The sequence below is a fragment of the Mustela nivalis genome (genome assembly GCF_964662115.1).
Source record: "Mustela nivalis genome assembly, chromosome: 18".
NCBI classification, from domain to species: domain Eukaryota; kingdom Metazoa; phylum Chordata; class Mammalia; order Carnivora; family Mustelidae; genus Mustela; species Mustela nivalis.
The window spans coordinates 52,414,863-52,436,324 of NC_139037.1; the positions used below are offsets into that span (position 1 = coordinate 52,414,863).

The 21,462-nt window shown below is 39.5% G+C and overlaps 1 protein-coding gene across 2 annotated transcripts in view; it reads left to right on the top strand.

The window, feature by feature from the left end:
• The window catches only part of LOC309852747 (uncharacterized protein), a 187,156-nt gene extending 166,008 nt beyond the window's left edge, over positions 1-21,148 (top strand). For both annotated transcript variants that reach the window (XM_082709961.1, XM_082709962.1), the window contains one exon: positions 17,516-21,148. In XM_082709961.1, coding sequence (XP_082566087.1) covers positions 17,516-19,410 — 1,895 coding nt within the window. In that variant the 3' untranslated portion in view covers positions 19,411-21,148. The remainder of the gene's footprint in view (positions 1-17,515) is intronic.
• Positions 21,149-21,462: the final 314 nt, after the last annotated feature.

A 21,462-nucleotide genomic window follows, 5' to 3' on the forward strand; every position in this document is an offset into this window, starting at 1 on the left:
GGACATTCTTTGTCCATACTATACAAAGGAACATTTCAGACTTTAGTGAATATTTTGGATTTTGTTTTTCATAGAAAAGATAGCCCACAAGTCAAATTTTATGCTGGATCTTCTCTTATGGAATGTGAGCATTGACCCTTGGAATAACCGACTAGCCTGTGTGCCTTTGCAAATTGGAAAGAGTTCTCTGGTCCAGACTTTTCTTGGAATCCTCATTTTTATGTTAATAGAGGGTAGACTTGTGTCCATTGGCATCTGTGGGTACCTGAATATTTTCCAAGCCAATACTGCCAAGTCCCTGTTCAGGTGGGTCCAGAGGTTCTGTTCAGACATTTGGCAGAACTGATGGCTGTTCCCAGCTGCAATGAACTGCGGTAGGCTAGGCTCTGAGACTGCGCTGGTTCACTGTTCAAGCTCCCTGGTCCTTCAAAGTTAGGATTATGTTCAACACTAGGGCTGTCCTCTGGGCTTGGCTCTCTCCCCAAGTGGGCCTGTATGATAGGCTCTGGTGTTGCCCAGAGTCTTTGTTCAGACTTGCTGGTGGGGCAGGAGTAGAGACTGTGAGATGGAACCCAGTCTCTTCTGGCAGTCTTCTCAGATCTGAGCCCTGGTTACTATAAGCTATCCCTACCTTCCCCATGTCTCTATGATCCCCAGTGGGCCAGCACCACAACTTTACCCAGGAATCCCCATGAAGGGAGATCTGAGGAAGTAGAATGCCATTTGGAGAATGCTGGATGTCCACCACTCACTCTCTCTCTCTCTCTCTCTTTTTTTTTTTTTGGTTGAGGAATGATAGTTGTAGGTGTATCCTGGTGGGTCACTGTGTTGGTCTGGGGGAGGTGCATTGTGATCAACCTGAAATTGCTCTTCTTACCCTTTTCATGTTGTCCTTCTTGATCTGTCAGCCAGGGTGTGTTTTAGCCTCACCCTTGAGTACTGTGATTTGTCCGCTGATGTCTTGTGTGAAAGTTGCTAATTGAGCTTATGAGAATTACTGATGCCTGAACTATGTATTTCACTATCTTTTCTTTTTTTAGAGAGAGGGAGAGAGAGATGGGAGAAGAGCAGAAGGAGAGGGAGAGAGAGAACCCCAAGCAGGTTAGATGCCCAGCACAGAGCAGGGCATGTGAGTTGGATGTGGGGATTGATCCCACAATGCAGAGATTATGGCCTGAGTCTAAATCTGGAGCAGGACACTTAACTAAGTCACCCAGTCCCCCGCTTGTACCATCTCAGTGTTCTCAGCCCTTTTGATGACTATTTTAATGAGCTAAAAATAAATGTTTCCCTAGAGACGTGTATTTATATGTGTATATTTATATATGCATTTTTGTATAAATATGCACACACATATATGTAGATTGATTGTTTTCCTCCAGTTAGAATATTGAAATGGTGCAGATTTAAAAGTTGAAATATAACACTATGAATAACAATAACTAAATCCTTTGTGTTTTTTGTTTTTGTTTACTCTTGCAGAGATAATTTAATTATTTAATTTTTTTTTAAATTTAAATTCAAGGGGCGCCTGGGTGGCTCAGTTGATTAAGCGACTGCCTTCAGCACAGGTCATGATCCTGGAGTCCCGGGATAGAGTCCTACATCAGGCTCCCTGCTCAGCAGGGAGTCTGCTTCTCCCGATGACCTCTCTCCTCTCATGTTCTCTCTCTCTCTCTCTCTCTCTCTCAAATAAATAAATAAAACCATTAAAAATTTTTAAATTCAATTAATTAACACATAATGTTACACTGGTTTCAGAGATAGAGGTCATTCATCGGTCTTATATAATACTCAGTGCTCACTATACCACATGGCCTCCTTAATATTCATCACCCATTAACCCCATTCCTCCATCTTTGTCCTCTCCAGCAACCTTCAGTTTATTTCCTATGATTAAGAGTCTTTTATAGTTTATTTCCCTCTCTGGCTTCTTCTTGTTTCATTTTTCCTCTCTTCCCCTATGATCCTCTGTTTTGTTTCTTAAATTTTGCACATCAATGAGTCATATGATGATTATTTTTCTCTGATTGACTTATTTGTCTTAGCATAATATAGTTCCATCCACATCAATGCAAACAGCAAGATTTCAATTTTTTGATGGCTGAGTAATACTCCACTGTGTATATACTTTATATATATTTTTATATATTTTAATTTTAATTTTTTATTAACATATAATGTATTATTAGCCTCAGGGGTACAGGTCTGTGAATTGCCAGGTTTACACACTTCACAGCACTCACTCCTTCCCCAATGTTTATAACCCCACCACCCTCTCCCTACCCCCCTTCCCCCAACATCCCCCAGTTTGATTTGTTAGATTGTCTCCCTCCCAATCCCATTTGTTTCATTTTTTTCTTCCCTACCCCCCAAACTCCTCACTCTGCCTCTCAACTTCTTCATATCAGGGAGATCATGTGATAATTGTCTTTCTCTGATTGACTTATTTCGCTAAGCATAATACCCTCTGGTTCCATCCACGTCATCACAAACGGCAAGATTTTATTTCTTTTGATGGCTGCATAATATTCCAGTGTGTGTGTGTGTGTGTGTGTGTGTGTGTGCGCACCCACCACATCTTCTTTATCCATTCATTTGTTGATGGACATCTAGGTTCTTTCCATAGTTTGGCTATTGTGGTCATTGCTGCTATAAACATTTGGGTGCACATGCCCCTTTGTAAAGGGTATACATTTGTAAAGGTACATTTGTACCTTTAGGGTAAATACCCAGTAGTGCAATTGCTGGGTCATAGGGTAGCTCTATTTTCAACTTTTTGAGGAGACTCCATGCTATTTTCGAGAGTGGTTGCAACAGCTTGCATTCCCACCAACAGTGTAGGAGGGTTCCCCTTTCTCCGCATCCTCGCCAGCATCTGTCATTTCCTGACTTGTTAATTTTAGCCATTCTCACTGGTGTGAGGTGATATCTCATTGCGGTTTTGATTTGCATTTCCCTGGTGCTGACTGATGTTGAGTATTTTTTCATGTGCCTTTTGGCCATTTATATGTCTTCTTTGGAGAAATATCTGTTTGTGTCTTCTGCCCATTTCTTGATTGCATTATTTGTTCTTGGATGTTGAGTTTGATAAGTTCTTTATAGATTTTTGGGTCCTAATCCTTTATCTGATTTGCAAATATCTTCTCCCATTATGTTGGTTATCTTGGTTTTGTTGACTGTTTCCTTTACTGTACAAAAGCTTTTTATCTTGATTAAGACCCAATAGTTCATTTTTTTAAAAAGATTTTATTCATTTATTTGACAGACAGCAATCACAAGTAAGCAGAGAGGCAGGCAGAGAGAGAGGGAGGAAGCAGACTTCCTACAGACCAGAGAGCCCAACGTGGGGCTCGACCCCAGGACCCTGAGACCATAACCTGAGCCGAAGGCAGAGGCTTTTTTTTTTTTAAGATTTTATTTATTTATTTGAGAGAGAGACAGTGAGAGAGAGCATGAGAGGCGAGAAGGTCAGAGGGAGAAGCAGACTCCCCATGGAGCCGGGAGCTCAATGCGGGACTTGATCCCAGGACGCCAGGACCATGACCTGAGCCGAAGGCAGTTGCTTAACCAACTGAGCCACCCAGGCACCCAGGCAGAGGCTTATTAACCCACTGAGCCACCCAAGTGCCCCCAATTGTTCATTTTTGCCTTTGTTTCCCTTGCCTTTGGAGACATGTCTTAAAAGAAGTTGCTGTGGTGAACAGGGCACCTGGGTGACTCAGTGGGTTAAAGCCTCTGCCTTCAGCTTGGATCATGATCCCAGTGTCCTGGGATCAAGCCCTGCATCGGGCTCTCTGCTCAGCACGGAGCCTGCTTCCTCCTCTTTCTCTCTGCCCGCCTCTCTGCCTACTTGTGATCTCTATTAAATAAATAAGGAAATAAATCTTTAAAAAAATAATAAATAAAAGAAGTTGCTGTGGCCAAGGTGATAATACCTATTCAGAAGAATAGGTATTAGTTCTTTAAATGTTTGGTAGAATTCCCCTGGGAAGACGCCTGGCCCTGGGCTCTTTTCCTTTGGGAGATTTTTTGATGACTGCTTCATTCTCCTTACTGGTTATGGGTCTGTTCAGGTTTTCTATTTCTTTCTGTTTCAGTTTTGGTCATTTATATGTCTCTAGGAATGTGTCCATTTCTACCATATTGCCTAATTTGTTGGCATATAGTTGTTCATAATATATTCTTAAAATTTGTATTTCTTTAGTGTTGGTTGCAATCTCTCCTCTTTCATTCATGATTTTATTTATTTGGGTCCTTTCTCTTCTTTTTGATAACTCTAGCCAGGGGTTTATCAGTCTTATTAATTCTTTCAAAGAACCAGCTCCTAGATAATTTCCTCCAGTATATCTTCTGTCTCTCTCCTCTTCTAGGATCCCAATTATTCTATGAGACAGGGACTTTAACCAGCTAAGCAATAGAGCCACCTGGAAGGATCCCAATTATTCTAATATGTTCCGCTATGTGATATCACTGATCTCTCAAATTCTCCCCTCCCCTTGATTATCTCTCTTTTTCTCAGCTTCTTTATTCTTCATTGTTTTGTCTTCTATATCACTAATTCTATCTTCTGCCTCATTTATCCTAGCATCTAGAGCCTCCTTTTTTTTTTAAATTTTTTTCAGCATAACAGTATTCATTGTTTTTGTATCACACCCAGTGCTCCATGCAATCTGTGCCCTCTCTAATACCCACCACCTGGTTTCCCCAACCTCCCACCCCCTGCCCCTTCAAAACCCTCAGATTGCTTTTCAGAGTCCATAGTCTCTCGTGGTTCACCTCCCCTTCCAATTTCACCCAACTCCCTTCTCCTCTCCATCTCCCCTTGTCCTCCATGCTATTTGTTATGCTCCACAAATAAGTGAAACCATATGATAATTGACTCTCTCTGCTTGACTTATTTCACTCAGCATAATCTCTTCCGGTCCTGTCCATGTTGCTACAAAAGTTGGGTATTCATCCTTTCTGATGGAGGCATAATACTCCATAGTGTACATGGACCACATCTTCCTTATCCATCCGTCCGTTGAAGGGCATCTTGGTTCTTTCCACAGTTTGGCAACCGTGGCCATTGCTGCTGTAAACATTGGAGTACAGATGGCCCTTCTTTTCACTACATCTGTATCTTTGGGGTAAATACCCAGTAGTGCAATTGCAGGGTCATAGGGAAGCTCTATTTTTAATTTCTTGAGGAATCCCCACACTGTTTTCCAAAGAGGCTGCACCAACTTGCATTCCCACCAACAGTGTAAGAGGGTTCCCCTTTCTCCACATCCTCTCCAACACATGTTGTTTCCTGTCTTGCTAATTTTGGCCATTCTAACTGGTGTAAGGTGGTATCTCAATGTGGTTTAAAGATTTTATTTATTTGACAGAGAGAGAGATCACAAGTAGACAGAGCAGCAGGCAGAGAGAGGCAGGGAAGCAGGCTCCCTGCTGAGCAGAGAGCCCGATCCTAGGACCCTGAAATCATGACCTGAGCCGAAGGCAGAGGCTTAACCCACTGAGCCACCCAGATGCCCCAAGCCTCCATTTTTTATTGCATCTCATCAATAGCCATTTTAATTTCTACTTGGTTAGATTTTAGTGCTTTTATTTCTCCAGAAAGGAATTTTCTAGTGTCTTCTTTGCTCTTATCAAGCCCAGCTAGTGTCTTAATAATCATTATTCCAAACTCTAGTTCTGACATCTTACTTATATCCATACTGATTAGGTCCTTGACAGTCAGTACTGCCTCTTATTCTTTTCTTTGAGGTCAGTTTTTCTGTCTTGTCATTCTTCCAGAAAATGGTCACTTTTCTATTTGTAGAGTTGCAGCCGTTTTCTTAGATCTCTGGTTGAGATTTCAGGTGTTCACAATTATTTGATAGCTTCCTAGCCGAATTCCTGGGACCAGACAAAACTAAGGTCTCCTATTCTTTTGCCATCTCAGTTCCCCAACCTCCTTTAGTGTTAAAGATTTTCCTATATAATATTAGTATTGCCATGCTGGTTGTTTGATTGGTCATCACTACATGGGGTGTTTTCTTTTTCTTTTTTTCTTTCCACTTATTTCCTTCTGATTAATTATAGCTCTCTGAAAATTCCAGTGCAGTATGTTCAAGCAACATATAATGTTACTAGGAACATTTGGTTTATTTATATGTAGTGTTCTAACGGTGATATTGGTATTTGAATTTACCACTTTTTTATGCTTTTCCTTATACCCAATCATTTTTTATTACTAGTTTCTTATGTTTTCCTGTTTACATTTTAAGAAAATAATTCTATATTTCATTCTTTTTCTGTAAACTTTATATAATCAGTTCCATATTGCTTTAGCGAGAAATTACAGGTTTTTTTATGTTTTTGTTTTTAGATTATTTATTTATTTATTTATTTGACAGACAGAGATCACAGGTAGGCAGAGAGGCAGGTGGAGAGAGAGGAAGGGAAGCAGACTCCCTATTGAGCAGAGAGCCAGAAGCAGCTCTCAATCCCAGGACCCTGGGATCATGACCTGAGCCAAAGGCAGAGGCTTTAACCCACTGAGCCACCCAGGCGCCCCTGCAGTATTTTTTTAAAAGAAACACTTTTTAAATCTAGTCACAGTGTGAAATTACATCTACCTTAATTTCAAGTTGTCAATATATGTACATTATGATATTTATTTACTTACATCTATTTTTAATGATGAAGATTTTTTTTAATAATGTAACATGGAAATCATAAGTAAAGAACTCAGTAGAATTTCACAAACTGATCACATCTCTCAGCCACTGAGATGATGAATCAGGATATTGTTTGTCCTCGTGAGCTCTTCAGTAACTTTCCTCGGAGCTCAGCAGTCCTTTAATGTATAAGGCAAGAGATTGCTGTCCTCCCTTTTGATCTTTATGTAAAAGCAATTAGCCAATGTGAGCTCTTTTGTATTTGGCTTCTTTTCTTCCCATCATTTGTGAATTTATCTGTATTTACTGCATGTTATTGTGCCTCATTCATTAGAATGGTTAGATCCAATTCCGTTGTGAATATCAACTGACTGCATCATTCTACTGCATGGAATTTCACAAACTGATCTCATCTGTATAAGCCATTGAGGTCATGAAACACAATATTGTCCTCTGAATTCCCTCTAAGGTCTCATTAACTTTTCCCCTAAGCTCAGCACTCTTTCAGCATCTAAGGCAAGGGATTGCTGTGCTCACTTTTTTACTTCGTATAAATGTCATCAGGCAATGGAGACTCTTGTATTTGGCTTTTTTTTCTTTCTCCATATTTGTGAATTGATTGATTTTCCTGCATGTTACTGTGCATGATTCATTAGAATGGATCGATCCTGTTCCGTTGTGTGGATGCCAGTCACATCATTCTACTGTTAACAGGATGGGGGATGGTTCTCTGTGCAGGACTGTCCTGACTAGTACTGACGTGTAAAATCTATGATTTGTCTTTCAGTGGAAAGATATGTACACATATCTGCTGGCTATTTATATGGGACTGAATTTTTCATAAATATAGTAAGATAGTTCAGCTTTAATAGATAATACCAAACACTTTGCTAAAATGTGTATACCAGTTTTCCTGCCACCAGCAGTGTACTGGATTTCTGAATTACATATTTACAAAACTTGGTTTTTTATGTAGGGTTTTTGTTTTGTTTTTTGTTTATTGTTTGTGGTAGTCTTTCTGGTTGGTGTGTGGTGTTACCAAGTCATGGGTTTATTTGCATTTTTGTTGTTGTTTGTTACTTCCTGTTAGTATGGGGTTTAGTTAACCTTTGGATAATCTCTTTTTCAAAGTGTCTAGTGGGTTTTTGTGACCATTTGTTTTCTGTTGCGATATCTTTCTCTTCATGCTTTGTAGTTTTGTATATACTTTGAGAATAAGTCCTTTGCCTCCTCTCTCACTCTACTTCCGTTTCTCTCTCTTGAGCTTTTGATACGGAGTAGTTCTTAATTTTAATGTAATCCAGTTTGTCAGTTCACCCTTCATGGTTAGTGTTTTTATCCTTTTTAGAAATCTTCCTTGATACCAAGACCTCAAAGACAGAACCCTTTGTTTTTCTAAAGACATCATTACTTTTACAATTTTGTTCTTTTTTTTTTTTTTTAAGATTTTATTTATTTATTTGACAGAGAGATCACAAGTAGCAGAGCAGCAGGCAGAGAGAGGGGAAAGCAGGTTCCCCCCTGAGCAGAAAGCCTGATGCCAGGCTTGATCCCAGACCCTGGGATCATGATGACCTGAGCCAAAGGCACAGGCTTAACCCACTGAGCCATCCAGGTGCCCCTTATAATTTCATTCTGAAACCTGTTAAAAATCAGTATGTTGCATGCTTCAGGTAGTGACTAAAATTTTCTTTAGTCACTTTTTCTTTTTTTCCAATCAGATTAGCTAACAAATTGAAATGTATTCTGAAAATATTGTATTGTGCTTTCTTTTCATTTATTTGTACAAGTCTTCATAGCATTAACACCATAACAATCTTGGAACAGACTTCTCCTGTGATTTCTCTCCATCTTTTCCTGCCTCTAGTGATGTTTAGCAATCTCATAGGACCACACACTCAGTGTCAGTTTTTTTTGTTTGTTTGTTTGTTTTAGATTTTTATTTATTTATTTGACAGGTAGAGATCACAAGTAGGCAGAAAAGCAGGCGGTGGGGGTGCGGGGAGCAGGCTCCCCACTGAGCAGAGAGCCTGATGCTGGGCTTGATCCCAGGACCCTGGGATCATGACCCGAGCCGAACGGAGGCTTTAACCCACTGAGCCACCCACATGCCCCTCAACGTCAGTTTTGATGTCAAAAAGCTTCCATGGGGGGGGGGGGCAATATATACATATATATATATGTAAATTAAAAAAAAATAATAACCTTCCATGAGTGTCTTTGCTCTGACAAATTATTATTTCAGTATTCCCATAACAGAATGACTTTCAGGGACTTGGTAATAGAAGTCTTCTTGTTATACACTGTAACTGGAATCTTGGCAATCTGATCGCTGTTTTATCATTCTCTCTCTCTTTAGGTCACTGGAGGTGACCTAAGTAGGTTAAGAGGTAGTTTAAGTTCTATCAATTTTATCACCTAATATGAGTATAGTCAACTCATTGGTCACTGTCTCTAAATAAGTCCCACCCACAGTGACAGCTTTTGGGCGAAAAGATTGCTGTCATGATTCTGGATGCACACCTGTTTCATATGTTTACAGAGTGGCCAGGGTTGTGTCCTTTGTGGTAGAGTATGTGTCTTCGGTGCCTTCCAGACCCTTAGGATTAGCTGTATGGACACTGGTTGGAAGGAGTTTTTTAACGTTCAAGCTTCCAGGTTCATTGAGTCTTTAATTTTGCTCTGTATGTCACCACTAAATGAGCAACAGAGCAGCATAAAGGAAAATGAATTTGGGTACTGTCATGAATGTCAGAAGAAAATCGTACATTTGCTCTGTGCAGTATTGTTATTACTCATTGAAATCGTGCTGTGAGCTCATGACCTCGACCAGGCTCCTTGATTTTCATCAGGTAGTGGCACACACAGTAGGTCACGTGCATTCACAGGATCAACATTTCCTCCAGATCTTCACCTAAGTTCAGGGCAATCCAATGTGTTTTTGTCCTTGTGACCAACACTGTTTCATTTCACACAGTCTTGTCCAGCTTTTAGGTCTTTGTTGCTATTTTAATATTCCCCATTGATGTTTGGTGAATAGCTCTGCCCTAATTCCTATGTGTTTTTCCATTTTTTGCCCTTTTTTTTGTAATGAGCCATGATTCTACTCTATCCAGGATCTGCTTTGCCTAGGTAAGGAGTACAAAATACTCTTATCTTTTCAGATAACATGCAAATTTGTTTGTTTGTTTGTTTGTTTGTTTACCATGTCCCTTAGAAAAGCTTACTATAGAAATGTAAGGTAGATCCTTCTGGGTACTGGGATTTCTTTACCTGGTGAAATGCAAGACCCATGGGTACATGGGTGTTATAGCTCACTCAATTCTTCTGTATTGTATCCTGCCTGTCATAGCCTTTCAAAATGTTTCCTGATGTACATTGAATAGATTTTATCCCAGAGCCTACGTCAGCTTAATGAGTGTTTGATGAGGTGGTGTACATATGGGAAAATTGGCTGGAGCTCAGCTGATATCACACTGAGTGGTGGATATTGTTGGGAGATGATTCGGATGTTGGTTACATTTTCTCCATGTGTTCTGGATAGATCCTTTGAACATTTTTATTCTAATTGTCTTTCCATTGATGTTTGTGTATAAAAAAGCTTGGAATATAGTGACAGTGTCTTGCCCTTGGGTAGAGGACAGATTTGTTTATTGTACGAGAAAATGTATGTCCCCTTCCATGGTAAAAGTTTAGGCAGATATCCTAGTTCTTCCTTTAATATATTGGGATTTCCTGTGCTCAGGATCTCACACATGTGGCGCAAACCTACTGTATGTGCAGCGTCTCCCTGTAGGAATTGTGGGTAGGAGGTTGACAAGTGAAATTAGTATGATCAAGATGTTGGTGATGTTTGCTGTATCATGAACAATGGCCTTTGGTCTTTATTCCATGAGTCTTCTATCTTCTGCCAGCAGTGGAAAATTGTTAGAGGCCATTCTGTTACATTACAGAATGTGTGTAATCTTGGAATTTTTATAGTACTTAAGATTATCCATGGACTTTATTCAAAACAAAACATACATGGTGTGTTATGCTTTTGTTTGTTTATTTATTTCGTTGTTTAGTTGTACACATTAGTGAAATCATATGGTATTTGTCCCTGTTTGTCTGATGTATTTCATATAGCATAATACATTCTAGGTCTGTCCACGTTGTAACAAATAGCTAGAAACAACAAAACAACAAAAAAAGCAGAAATAGACCCATAAATACAATGAACAGCCTGCTGGTTACCAGATTGAACCCCAATGGTAGAATGGGCAAAATAAGTAAAGGGTAATTGGTGGTACAGAGTTTTAGTTAAGGAATTAGTGAGTCAGGGAGATAAAAGATATAGCATAGGGGATACATTCAGTGCTACTGTAATAGCATTGTATGGCAACAGACAGTAAGTAGCTCACGAGTGGTGAGCATAGTAGAGCCGACTGTGTTGTGAAATCACTGTTGTACACTGCAAGTGATGTAATACTGTATGTCAGTTATAATTTTTTTTTGTCAGTTATACTTGAGCAGAAAACAAAATAGAGGGACTCCTGGGTCGGTGGCTCAGTCTGTTGAGCATCTGCCTTCAGCTCTGGTTATGATCCCATGGTTCTGGGATTGAGTCCAGTATTGGGCTCCCTGCTTGGCGGGAAGCCTGCTTCTCCCTCTCCTACTCCCCCTGCTTGTGTTCCCTCTCTCACTGTGTGTCTCTGTGTCAAATAAATAAATAAAATTTAAAAAGAAAAAAAAAAGTCACATGTAAAGAAAGCTAACCTCTCCACATGCAGCTCATCGTAGGTATTCACAGTAGGATATAGAGTTAGGATAGCAAATTTCTGTGTAACACAGTGGAGACAATGTACATTGTGGACAAAGGAGAGGGTGTAGGAGAAGGAGAATGTGCCCAGCAGGGTGAAGGAAGAAGGCACAGAAGAGCATGGAGCGCTCAGAGGCTGAGCAACCCAGGAGATACAAGGAAGAACAGTAATTTCTGAACCTTTCTTCAGTTGGTTTTCACTGCAGTGCACTCTCTCTTATCTCTCACTATTAAAGTGCATGTAAGTAATGGCCACGTGACTCATGAAGGCTTCTCTGCATTAGTGGATTCTTTTGGGGATACTGGAAAATCCAACTAATGTTCCTGCCCACGTTCATTGTAGGCAAAGTCAGTTTTTAGAAGGAAGTCAGAGATGCAAACCAAGGAGATCCTGTACCCAGAAGCAGTGGGCATTAGTAAAAGTATAGGGAAAACTGGGTTGTTGTTGTTGTTGGTTTAAGGTTTTATTTATTTATTTGACAGACAGAGATCACAAGTAGGCAGAGAGGCAGGCGGGTGGGGGGTGGGAAGCAGACTCTCTGCCGAGCAGAGAGCCCGATGCAGGGCTCAATCCCAGGACTCTGGGATCATGACCTGAGCTGAAAACAGAGGCTTTAACACACTGAGCCACCCAGGTGCCCCGAACACTTGGTATTTTTAAAGACTGTGGGATCTCAGGGGTCCAAGCTAAAAACACCCAGCATTGAATCAGGACCAGATTGTTCCTGCATTACTTGTTGACATGGGAGCTGTTTCCAAGAACATGCTTGGCAGGGTGAGTGGAAGACGGAGAAATACAGGGAGCCCCAGAGAGTAGTGGCAGGTCCTGTTCACGTGCCAGGGCCATGTTGGCTCAGATGGAACGTGAAGGGAGGGAGGACTCAGGCCCACCTGTTTCGTTGTCTTCTCTGTGTCAAGGAACCCTGTGAAACTGTCCATCTTCTCTGATGCAGGCCTGGAGTTTCGTGTGGAGCCTACATTCTCCAGATTTGACTGCCAAGAAATGGTCGTGTGCTTCAGATTATAGAAATATTTTTTTGTTTTTGCTTTTAACATAATTAATGTTCTTCATTGAACCGAAGCTGGACTCCATGCAGCCTCAATTTAATCTCTTGATTCCCTTGTGAGGAGCACCTCTTTCTACTATGGTCCCACCACCTAGAAAGGACTAAATTTTTTATCATTGTTTGTTTAAACCTTCCAGAAAAATGAGGTAAGGGAGCTGTAGATTCAGCCGTGGTGTTAAATGGACTTTGCCTGTTCCTCTTCACTTGACTAGATCAGTACATTTGTACAGAGAGGTTCCTTGCTTTGGGCACACTCAGGAAAGACTAGAACACCATCCTCGAGAGAAAAAAAATTAGGACATAGGTGAGTGTAATGACTAGAACTTCTAGTTCTAAACCTCCCAGTCCCTACTGTTGGAGCGGAGAAATCCCTCAGTGTTTAAGGAACCCTGGAGGATATTACTAAGGTAGGGCAGGGTACCTACAGGAGATGAGAGTTCCAGAATTCTTTTTTTTTTTTTTAATTTATTTATTTGGGAGGGAGAGAGAGTGCGCAAGCAGTGGTGGGGTGAGGTGTGGCAGAGGAAGAGTGATAATCCCAAGCAGACTCCACAATGAGTGCAGAGCCCCACCCAGGGCTCAGTCTCATGACCCTGAGATCAGGACCTGAGCCAAAACCAAGAGATAGACACTCAGCCAGCTCTGCCACCCAGACACCCTTATCCCACCGGTCCTGAGCTTCAGTTCGCCTCCGTGTCAGGGTCTCTGGACCAAGCCTGTGTGCTTGAGCTGATCAGAATGCAAAGAGGAGCCTGTGAAAGCCTGTGATCACACACAAAACCAAGCTTAACTGCACTACTGCAAATTACAGTGTATGGGTTCCGTATATGGCTTGGTATTTGAATAAAGTGGGTGTTTTCAGGTTTACATTTAGATCATGATTTACCGACTTGTTTAGATATTTATTTCACAGCACTTGTTCTGTGCCCTTTGAAGGACATTAGGCACCTGATACCAATGTGACTCATGACAAGTTCATGTACTTCATTTCCTCTGTCCTGTATGTCAGATCCCTCCACGGGTAAGATTAATACTTTTTCTCATTTATCATCACAGACCTTGGGAGCACTTACTGAAAGATGTGTATAATCATCTCATTTAATCTGGAAACTCCCTTCTCTGTTTCACTTTGTAGTCTACTTTGAAACTGAAGGCTTTCTCCTGTGTTTGCTGGAGATGGCAGTGTTTGAAGGGGAGATGGTCAGTCAGTCACATGGGTCCTTCAACTTTCCATTCTACTACACACTCATGTCACAGACCAACTCTTCCTTAGCGTTTCTCTGTTGCTCGGTAGGAGGAAAGTGTGCATCACATATGTCCCACTGCCTTAAAATTGTAAAATACAGCTCAGCACAAAGGTATATGAGCAAAAGCTTTCAATGCAGTAAGAGACTCACAAACACTAGGTATTTCATTTATATCATTGTGGGTTTGTCTCTGGTGTGTTTGCAAGACACAAATTCCTTCATCCATAAATAGATTTAAAAGTCTTATGCCACTGAAGACATTTCTTAGATTCAAGGACAGTAAGAAATTTTGGCCCTATCATTTTTATTTTATTTTTTTTTAAGATTTTATTTATTTACTTGACACACAGAGAGAGATCACAAGTAGGCAGAGAGGCAGTCAGAGAGAGGGGGAAGCAGGCTCCCTGCCGAGCAGAGAGCCCATCTCGGGGCTCGATCCCAGGACTCTGGGATCATGACCGGAGCCAAATGCAGAGGCTATAACCCACTGAGCCACCCAGGCGCCCCTATCATTTTTATTCTTTTTAACTTAAGTTGTAATTTTTTTCTGTGTTATGTTTTATCCTCACTTACCTCTCGTAGTTAAAATGTTCTGCAATTTAGGGATGCCTGGGTGGCTCAGTTGGTTGGGTGGCTGCCTTCGGCTGGGGTCTGGGGATCGAGTCCCGCATCCGGCTCCTTGCTCGGCGGGAGCCCTGCTTCTCCCTCTGCCTCTGCCTGTGCTCACTCTCTCTGACCAAAAAAAAAAAAATTCTGCAATTTAATCATGTTGCATTCCCACTGTCACTTTGAAACCAGCTGTGGATCTTCTTTTATAGTTACCTCTGTCTAGTGGTCTGTGTGTTCCTCTTAGACTTATGCAGTGTCACACAATCTGAGGTAAAACTCTGGTTCCGCTATCACTGAAGTTTTGGCAAGATATTTATTGAAAGATGAAGAACAGTCCTACTGTTTTCAACATATTTATTCATGGATGAATTTATGGGGGCACCTGGGTGGCTCAGTGGGTTAAAGCCTCTGCATTCGGCTCAGGTCATGATCCCAGGGTCCTGGGATCAAGCCCTGCATCGCTGCTTGGCGGGGAGCCTGCTTCCTCCTTTCTCTCTGTCTGCCTCTCTGCCTACTTGTGGTCTCTATCTGTCAAATAAATACGTAAAATCTTTTAAAAAAAAAAAAGAGTTTATAATAAAGTGTTAGAATGGTATGTGGGTAATAAATATTCAAGAAGAATTGTTTCTGTTCATGGTGTTAGAAGTTGTGATTTCCCCAATATTCTTAATTTCAAAGCCATCCATGATTTTCTCCTTTTTTTTTTTTAACTTTTGTAATTTAGTAGTCTGGCTCTTGAATTAAGATGTTGGCATCACTTGCAAGCTCATGAGAAATGTAGAAACCCAGAGCCCACCTTGAAATTCCAATCAGAATATGAATTTTAATAAGATCTTCAGTTCATTGTCATACACATTAACCCTGGAGAAGTAGACCTCTAGCTCACCTCTACTTTTCCTTGTTCCATCTCTGTCTTTATGTTTGTACATTATTTTGGTAACAGTGGCTTTTAGTATTCTTTAAATCAGTAGGTGGGTTAAAGCCTCTGCATTCGGCTTTAACCACGAATGTACTGACTGTTCAATTTCAAGATTGTTCTGGGTATGTGTCATCCTGTGACATCATATGAATGTTAGGATGGTTTTGATCTTTCTGCCAAAAATGGCATTGGGATTTTTGGGAAGTGATTGTGTTCATTTAAAGGTTATGTTATCGTTTATTCTTATCTCTATCTTATTTATTTCTGGCTTTTTTTCTTTTTTAATTCCTTCCTCTACTAAATTTCAGCTATGTTTCTTTCTCTAGTTCCTTGTAGTGTCATGTTAATTTTATTTACTTTAGATTTTTCTTTTCTTTTTTTTTTTTTTTTTTTAAGATTTATTTGACAGAGATCACAAGTAGGCAGAGAAGCAGGCAGAGAAAGAGGAGGAAGCAGGCTCCCTGCTGAGCAGAGAGCCCAATGCAGGATCCTGGGATCATGACCTGGGCCGAAGGCAGACGCTTTACCCCACTGAGCCACCAGGTGCCCCCAGATTTTTCCTTTTTTAAAGATTCTATTTATTTACTTGAGAGAGAGTGAGAGAATGAGCAGGGAGAGCGGCAGAGGAAAAAGACTCCCCGCTGAGCAGGGAGCCTGATATGGGTCTCCATCCCAGGACACTGGGATCATGACCTGAACCAGAGGCAGAGGCCTGACCGACAGAACACCCCTGAATTTTTTCTTCACTCAAGCATTATATCATAAAAAAATGGAAAAGTGAAAGTTAGGAGGGAAAATTCTTAGAAATAAATAACAAGTGATGTCCAATAAATAAAATAGCATTAAAATACTCATTCTTCAGTGTTTTCTATACATCATGTCATCTCTGAACAGAAACGTTTCTTTTCCTTTTTCAGTTGAATTACTTTTACATGTTTTTCCTGCCTCATTGTTCTGACTGTAAAATCCACTACTGTGTTGAATCAAAGTGGTGAAGTCACTTTACTACCTGTTTCTGATCGTACAGAAGGCTTCAGTCTTTTACTATCGGATACGTTAGATTCCAGCTTTTAGTGCAGACATGGCATTTATTAGTCTGAGTTGGTCCTTTTATTCCTACTACTGAATGTTTTAAATCATAAAACAGTGTCCAGTGTGCTCACGTTCCTCTTCTGCATGAGTATTTAAATATGATCATGTCATGTTTGATCTTTATTCTTTTACTTGCTGTCTTAAGTTTATAGATTACTTTTTGTGTAAACACCCTGAATTCCAGGAAGAATTCCCATGTGGTTATGTTGTAAAATAGTAAAATCTGCTTTGATTCAGGTTATTTCCTTTATTGGGGAGTTCACATGACTATTCATCTAAGTAGTAGTTTCTAGTCTTCTTTGCTTATAGTGCCTTTCTTGGTTTTGTTTATATGGTAATGCTCGTGTCACAAAAAGTATTTTATAATTTCCTTTCACTTCACTCCTTGGAAATGTTATAGGAGATTTGAAGTACTTTCTCATTAATGTTTGTTTGAATAATCAGGATATTCACCTATCATAAGACTTCGTTGAAAGCTTTTTTTTTTTATTACTTTTTCAGTCTACTTAGTAGTGGTAAATCAGTAGAGAATTTTTCCCCCTCTATGATTGACTCAATAGGTTATACCTTTTTGGAAATTCATACTTTTTTTATATCTATTTGTGGGTGTGTAATTATCCATCACTGCCTTTTTTAATTAGCTTTATTTCTGTACTATCAGTTGTATCTGCTTTCACTTCTCCAATTTTGATTTCACTGGTTTTCTCTCTGTCATTCTTCCATGATTTACTTAAAAATATGTCAGTTTTGTAGATCTCTTCTGGAAACCAACTATTCCTATTGTAGGTATTTTTCTGTTTTTGCCACACCCTGTTATGTTGATTTCTATTTTAAGTTTAAATTTCCTCCCTTCTTCTAGGTTTGGACTCAGTACTTTTCCTGATTTTTTGAGGTGTGGGAAAGTGATGTGTGCTCCAGCACAAGACTACAGAACTCTCTGTTAGGCCACGTGATCTGTACGTGGTCTGCAAGTTTGTGTCCCTGCAGGAATCAAGTCCAGATGATTTTCTCAGCCATCTTGCTGAAGTTCTCTGATTGATTTTATTATTCCATATTATAAGTTTTCACTGTATTCGTCTGAGAGTAGTAAGTGGAATGATTTTACTTTTTTCTTATTCAATATCTTTCAGCTGTATCTTCACATGGCACCCAGAGTTTCCTGCCAACATTGTGCATAGAAGCTTCTTTCCAAAACGTAGCGGTGCGTAGATATAAACATAGTGCCCTGGAGAATGTACACTTCATGGTAGACTGTAACAATGATGGGGAGAGTGAAGAACATCAAATATATCATGAAGGACATATCCAGACTGAGACAACTGCGCATAATATGAACATCACTGCCCAAAATGGTGAAGGATATAAAACATTTTGGAAAACATCCCTTCTTAAGTCCGCTACTTCTGCAAAGCAGTGTCTTTCTATATATAAGGGCTCAAATCAAATGATTAAACATACATATTTGCAGAACGAAAAGTTGGAAAATCTGGAAAGTTGCCTAGTCCGTGCTGAAAATAATTATTTTAACCATTTTGAAAGTAGGATTGGATTGACCTTTGAGTCAAATATTTCTGAAAATCAGAGATTTAAAATTGAAGAACAAAGTGCTGAGTGGGATTCATTTGAGAGGTCTTTCACCGAGGAGTTAACTCTTCAAAATTACCAGGGTATTTTCAATGAAAACAGAATTGCTCAATGCAGTGAATCTGAGGAAAAATTTAACCCGGGTTCAAGTGTTAGTACATGTCTGAGGACTCATTTTCCAGAGGACCATTATGAACTTGATAAATGTGTGGAAGTCTTTTATCAAAGCTCCAACCTTATTATACATAATAGTATCCCTATGGAAGAGAATCATTATGAATATAATGAATGTGAGAAAGCTCTTAATCAGTCCTCCAGTGTTGGTGATCATCAGAGTATCCATGTGGGAAAAGACTCATACAGATGTTATAAACCTGGGAATATGTTCAGTCAGTCATCAAGACTAAATATACATAATAGGATCGGAACTGAACAAAAAAGTTACATTTGTAAGGAATGTGGCAAAGCCTTTGACTGGCACTCCACCCTGTGTCAACATCAGCCGATGTATCTGGGAGGAAAAGCTTACAAATTTGAAGAATGTGGTAAGGTGTTTATCCACCACTCACACTTTACTCAACGTGACAGAATTCGTACTGGAGAGAAAATCTACCAATGTAAAGAATGTGGCAAGTGCTTTAACCATCACTCAAATCTTAGTCGACATTACAGAATTCATACTGGAGAGAAACCTTACCAATGTAAAGAATGTGGCATGGCCTTTAACCAGCACTCAGTGCTTACTCGACATCACAGAATTCATACTGGTGAGAAACCTTATCAATGTAAAGAATGTGGCAAGGCCTTCAACCAGCACTCAAACCTTACTCAACATCACAGAATTCATACTAGAGAGAAACCTTATCAGTGTAAAGAATGTGGGCAAGTCTTTAACCATCACTCTAGCCTTACTCAACATCACAGAATTCACAGTGGAGAGAAACCTTATCAATGTAAAGAATGTGGCCAGGCCTTTAACCAGCACTCAAACCTTACCCGACATCACAGAATTCATACTGGAGAGAAACCTTATCAGTGTAAAGAGTGTGGAAAGGCCTTTAACCAGCACTCAAAGCTTACCGAACATCACAGAATTCATACTGGAGAGAAACCATTCATATGTACGGAATGTGGTCAGGCCTTTAACCGTCACTCACACCTTACTCGACATCACAGGATTCATACTGGAGAGAAACCTTATCAATGTAAAGAATGTGGCAAGGCCTTTAACCAGCACTCAAAGCTTACTGAACATCACAGAATTCATACTGGAGAGAAACCTTACATATGCAAAGAATGTGGCAAGGCCTTTAACCGACACTCACACCTGACTCGACATCACAGAATTCATTTTGGACAGAAACCTTACATATGTAAGGAATGTGGCCATGCCTTTATCCAGCACTCACACCTGAGTCAACATCACAGAATTCATACTTGAGGGAAACCTTACCAAAGTAAAGAATGTGGGAAGGCCTTTAATCACTGATCATCCTTTACTCATTATCACAGAATTCATAGTGGAACAAACCTTACAATTTTAAGGAATGTGAGAAAACTTTAAAGACGACTCACCCCTTACTCCACATCACAGAATTCATAGTGGAGAGGAACCATAAAATTGTAGAGAATGTGGAAAGGCTTTTAAGCCATGCTATTCCTGATCAGAGAAAGTGTATTGGGGAAGATTTTGGAATATGAAGAATTTTGCAAGCCCTTTATTCAGAGGTCACATTTCATTTAACATCACAGAATTCATACTGGGGAAGAACTTATAAATGTAAAGAACATGGGAAGGCTTTTAGAACTGCTCAACCCTTTGCAGCATCTCAGAGTTTGTACTGAGGAAAAACATTACTAAGGTAAAGGGTATCATAAGCCTCTAGCTGGAACTCATAACTTACTCAACATCATAGCTATCATACAGCATAGATAAATGTAAAATGTAGAGAAAGTTGCAGTGCCTTTAACTGGAATTCAGTCTATACGCAGTATCCCAAAATGCACACTGGATTCAAACCCTAAAAACATCATGATTGAGGAAAGACCTTCATTTTAAATTTTCACTGTAGCAAACACCAGAGAGTACATACAGGTAAGTTACTTGAAAGATGTAAATATTTAGAAATGTATGTAAGTAAACATCAAGTGTCAATAAATATCATAGAAATCAAGTAGAAAGCAGTACATGAGTCAATCTATTCAGACATTACATCAAAATACTTATTATAAGGACTAATACAAAGTTAAACACTTAGAAAATGTATATGCTATTATGCTTCAAAAGAACAAGTGGTTGGGTTTTTGCATAGATATAATGAATTTTTCAACATGTCCTTGTTTTTTATTTTGTTGTTGTTTGGGGTTTGTTTTTTTTATTTTCGTTTTGTGGTTTTGTGGGTTTTTGGGGTTTGTTTTTGGGGGTTTTTGTTTTGGTTTGGGTTTGGGGTTTTTTTGTTGTTGTTGTTCATTGACCTTATCTGGGATTTGTGACTAGCAAATATTAACATATTTGTACTCTCAAATCACTTCAGAAAACTCATTTATTACTAGTGGGTTTGTGAAAGTATGTCGCTGATTGTTGTTGGATCAAAGATATGAGATGTCCATCATTAGGCAGGACTCCTGCATATCTAATTGCCCACGGATGAGGAAGGACAATATAATATATAAAATATGAAGAAAATCTAAATGGAGATGCTGTTTGTGGTTATAACATTAATGTTAGTTATGATGGAAAAAGTGTCCAGAACATCATTATTCTCCATTTATTAAAACTAAAGAATATCCTGGATATTATAAATAAAATATTTTACTCTGGTCTTTGAGAAAAAAGAGGTGCCAGTCCAGTGAAATACGGTTGTATCCTCATAATAACTGTAGTTAGAAGTAGAGGATGTCAGGTGATGTGCTTGAAATGAAGAAATCCTCAAAGATACAAAAGGAGGATAACTCTTTCTTAAAATGGCATAGGATTATGCATACAAAATTTTTAAGAGTGATCCCATGCCTGAAAACAATGGAAATCAGTACTCCCACATCATGATATCAGCACACAAATGCTTTTTAATGCTTGATTCTGTATTTCCAAAAAGGATTATAGAGTGGCTTTGAAATGTATACCTTAGTCTTTGTGTGAACGTAATATATTTTAATTAATAAAACATGATGAATTTTAACATGTTATCATGGATGAGTAATGAGTGAAGTGTCATCCCACCATCAGTGTTAACTTATCTCATTTTATATAAGGTTGCAGGCAACTGATGAAATCTGTCATTTATTCGGTAATCATGTGGAATAACATACCTAGTAATCCATTTTTCAGTGGCCTTGAAGTTTAAATAATGTCTGATTATTTCCCCCCTTGTTTATCTGTTGTATCATTTTCTCCTCTTTTGGACTAGTGGGATATTATAACAGACATGTTGCAGATTATATTTGGGTCTTATTGACTGATCGACTCAAGTACGCTATGGTGCTGCTACTTGGC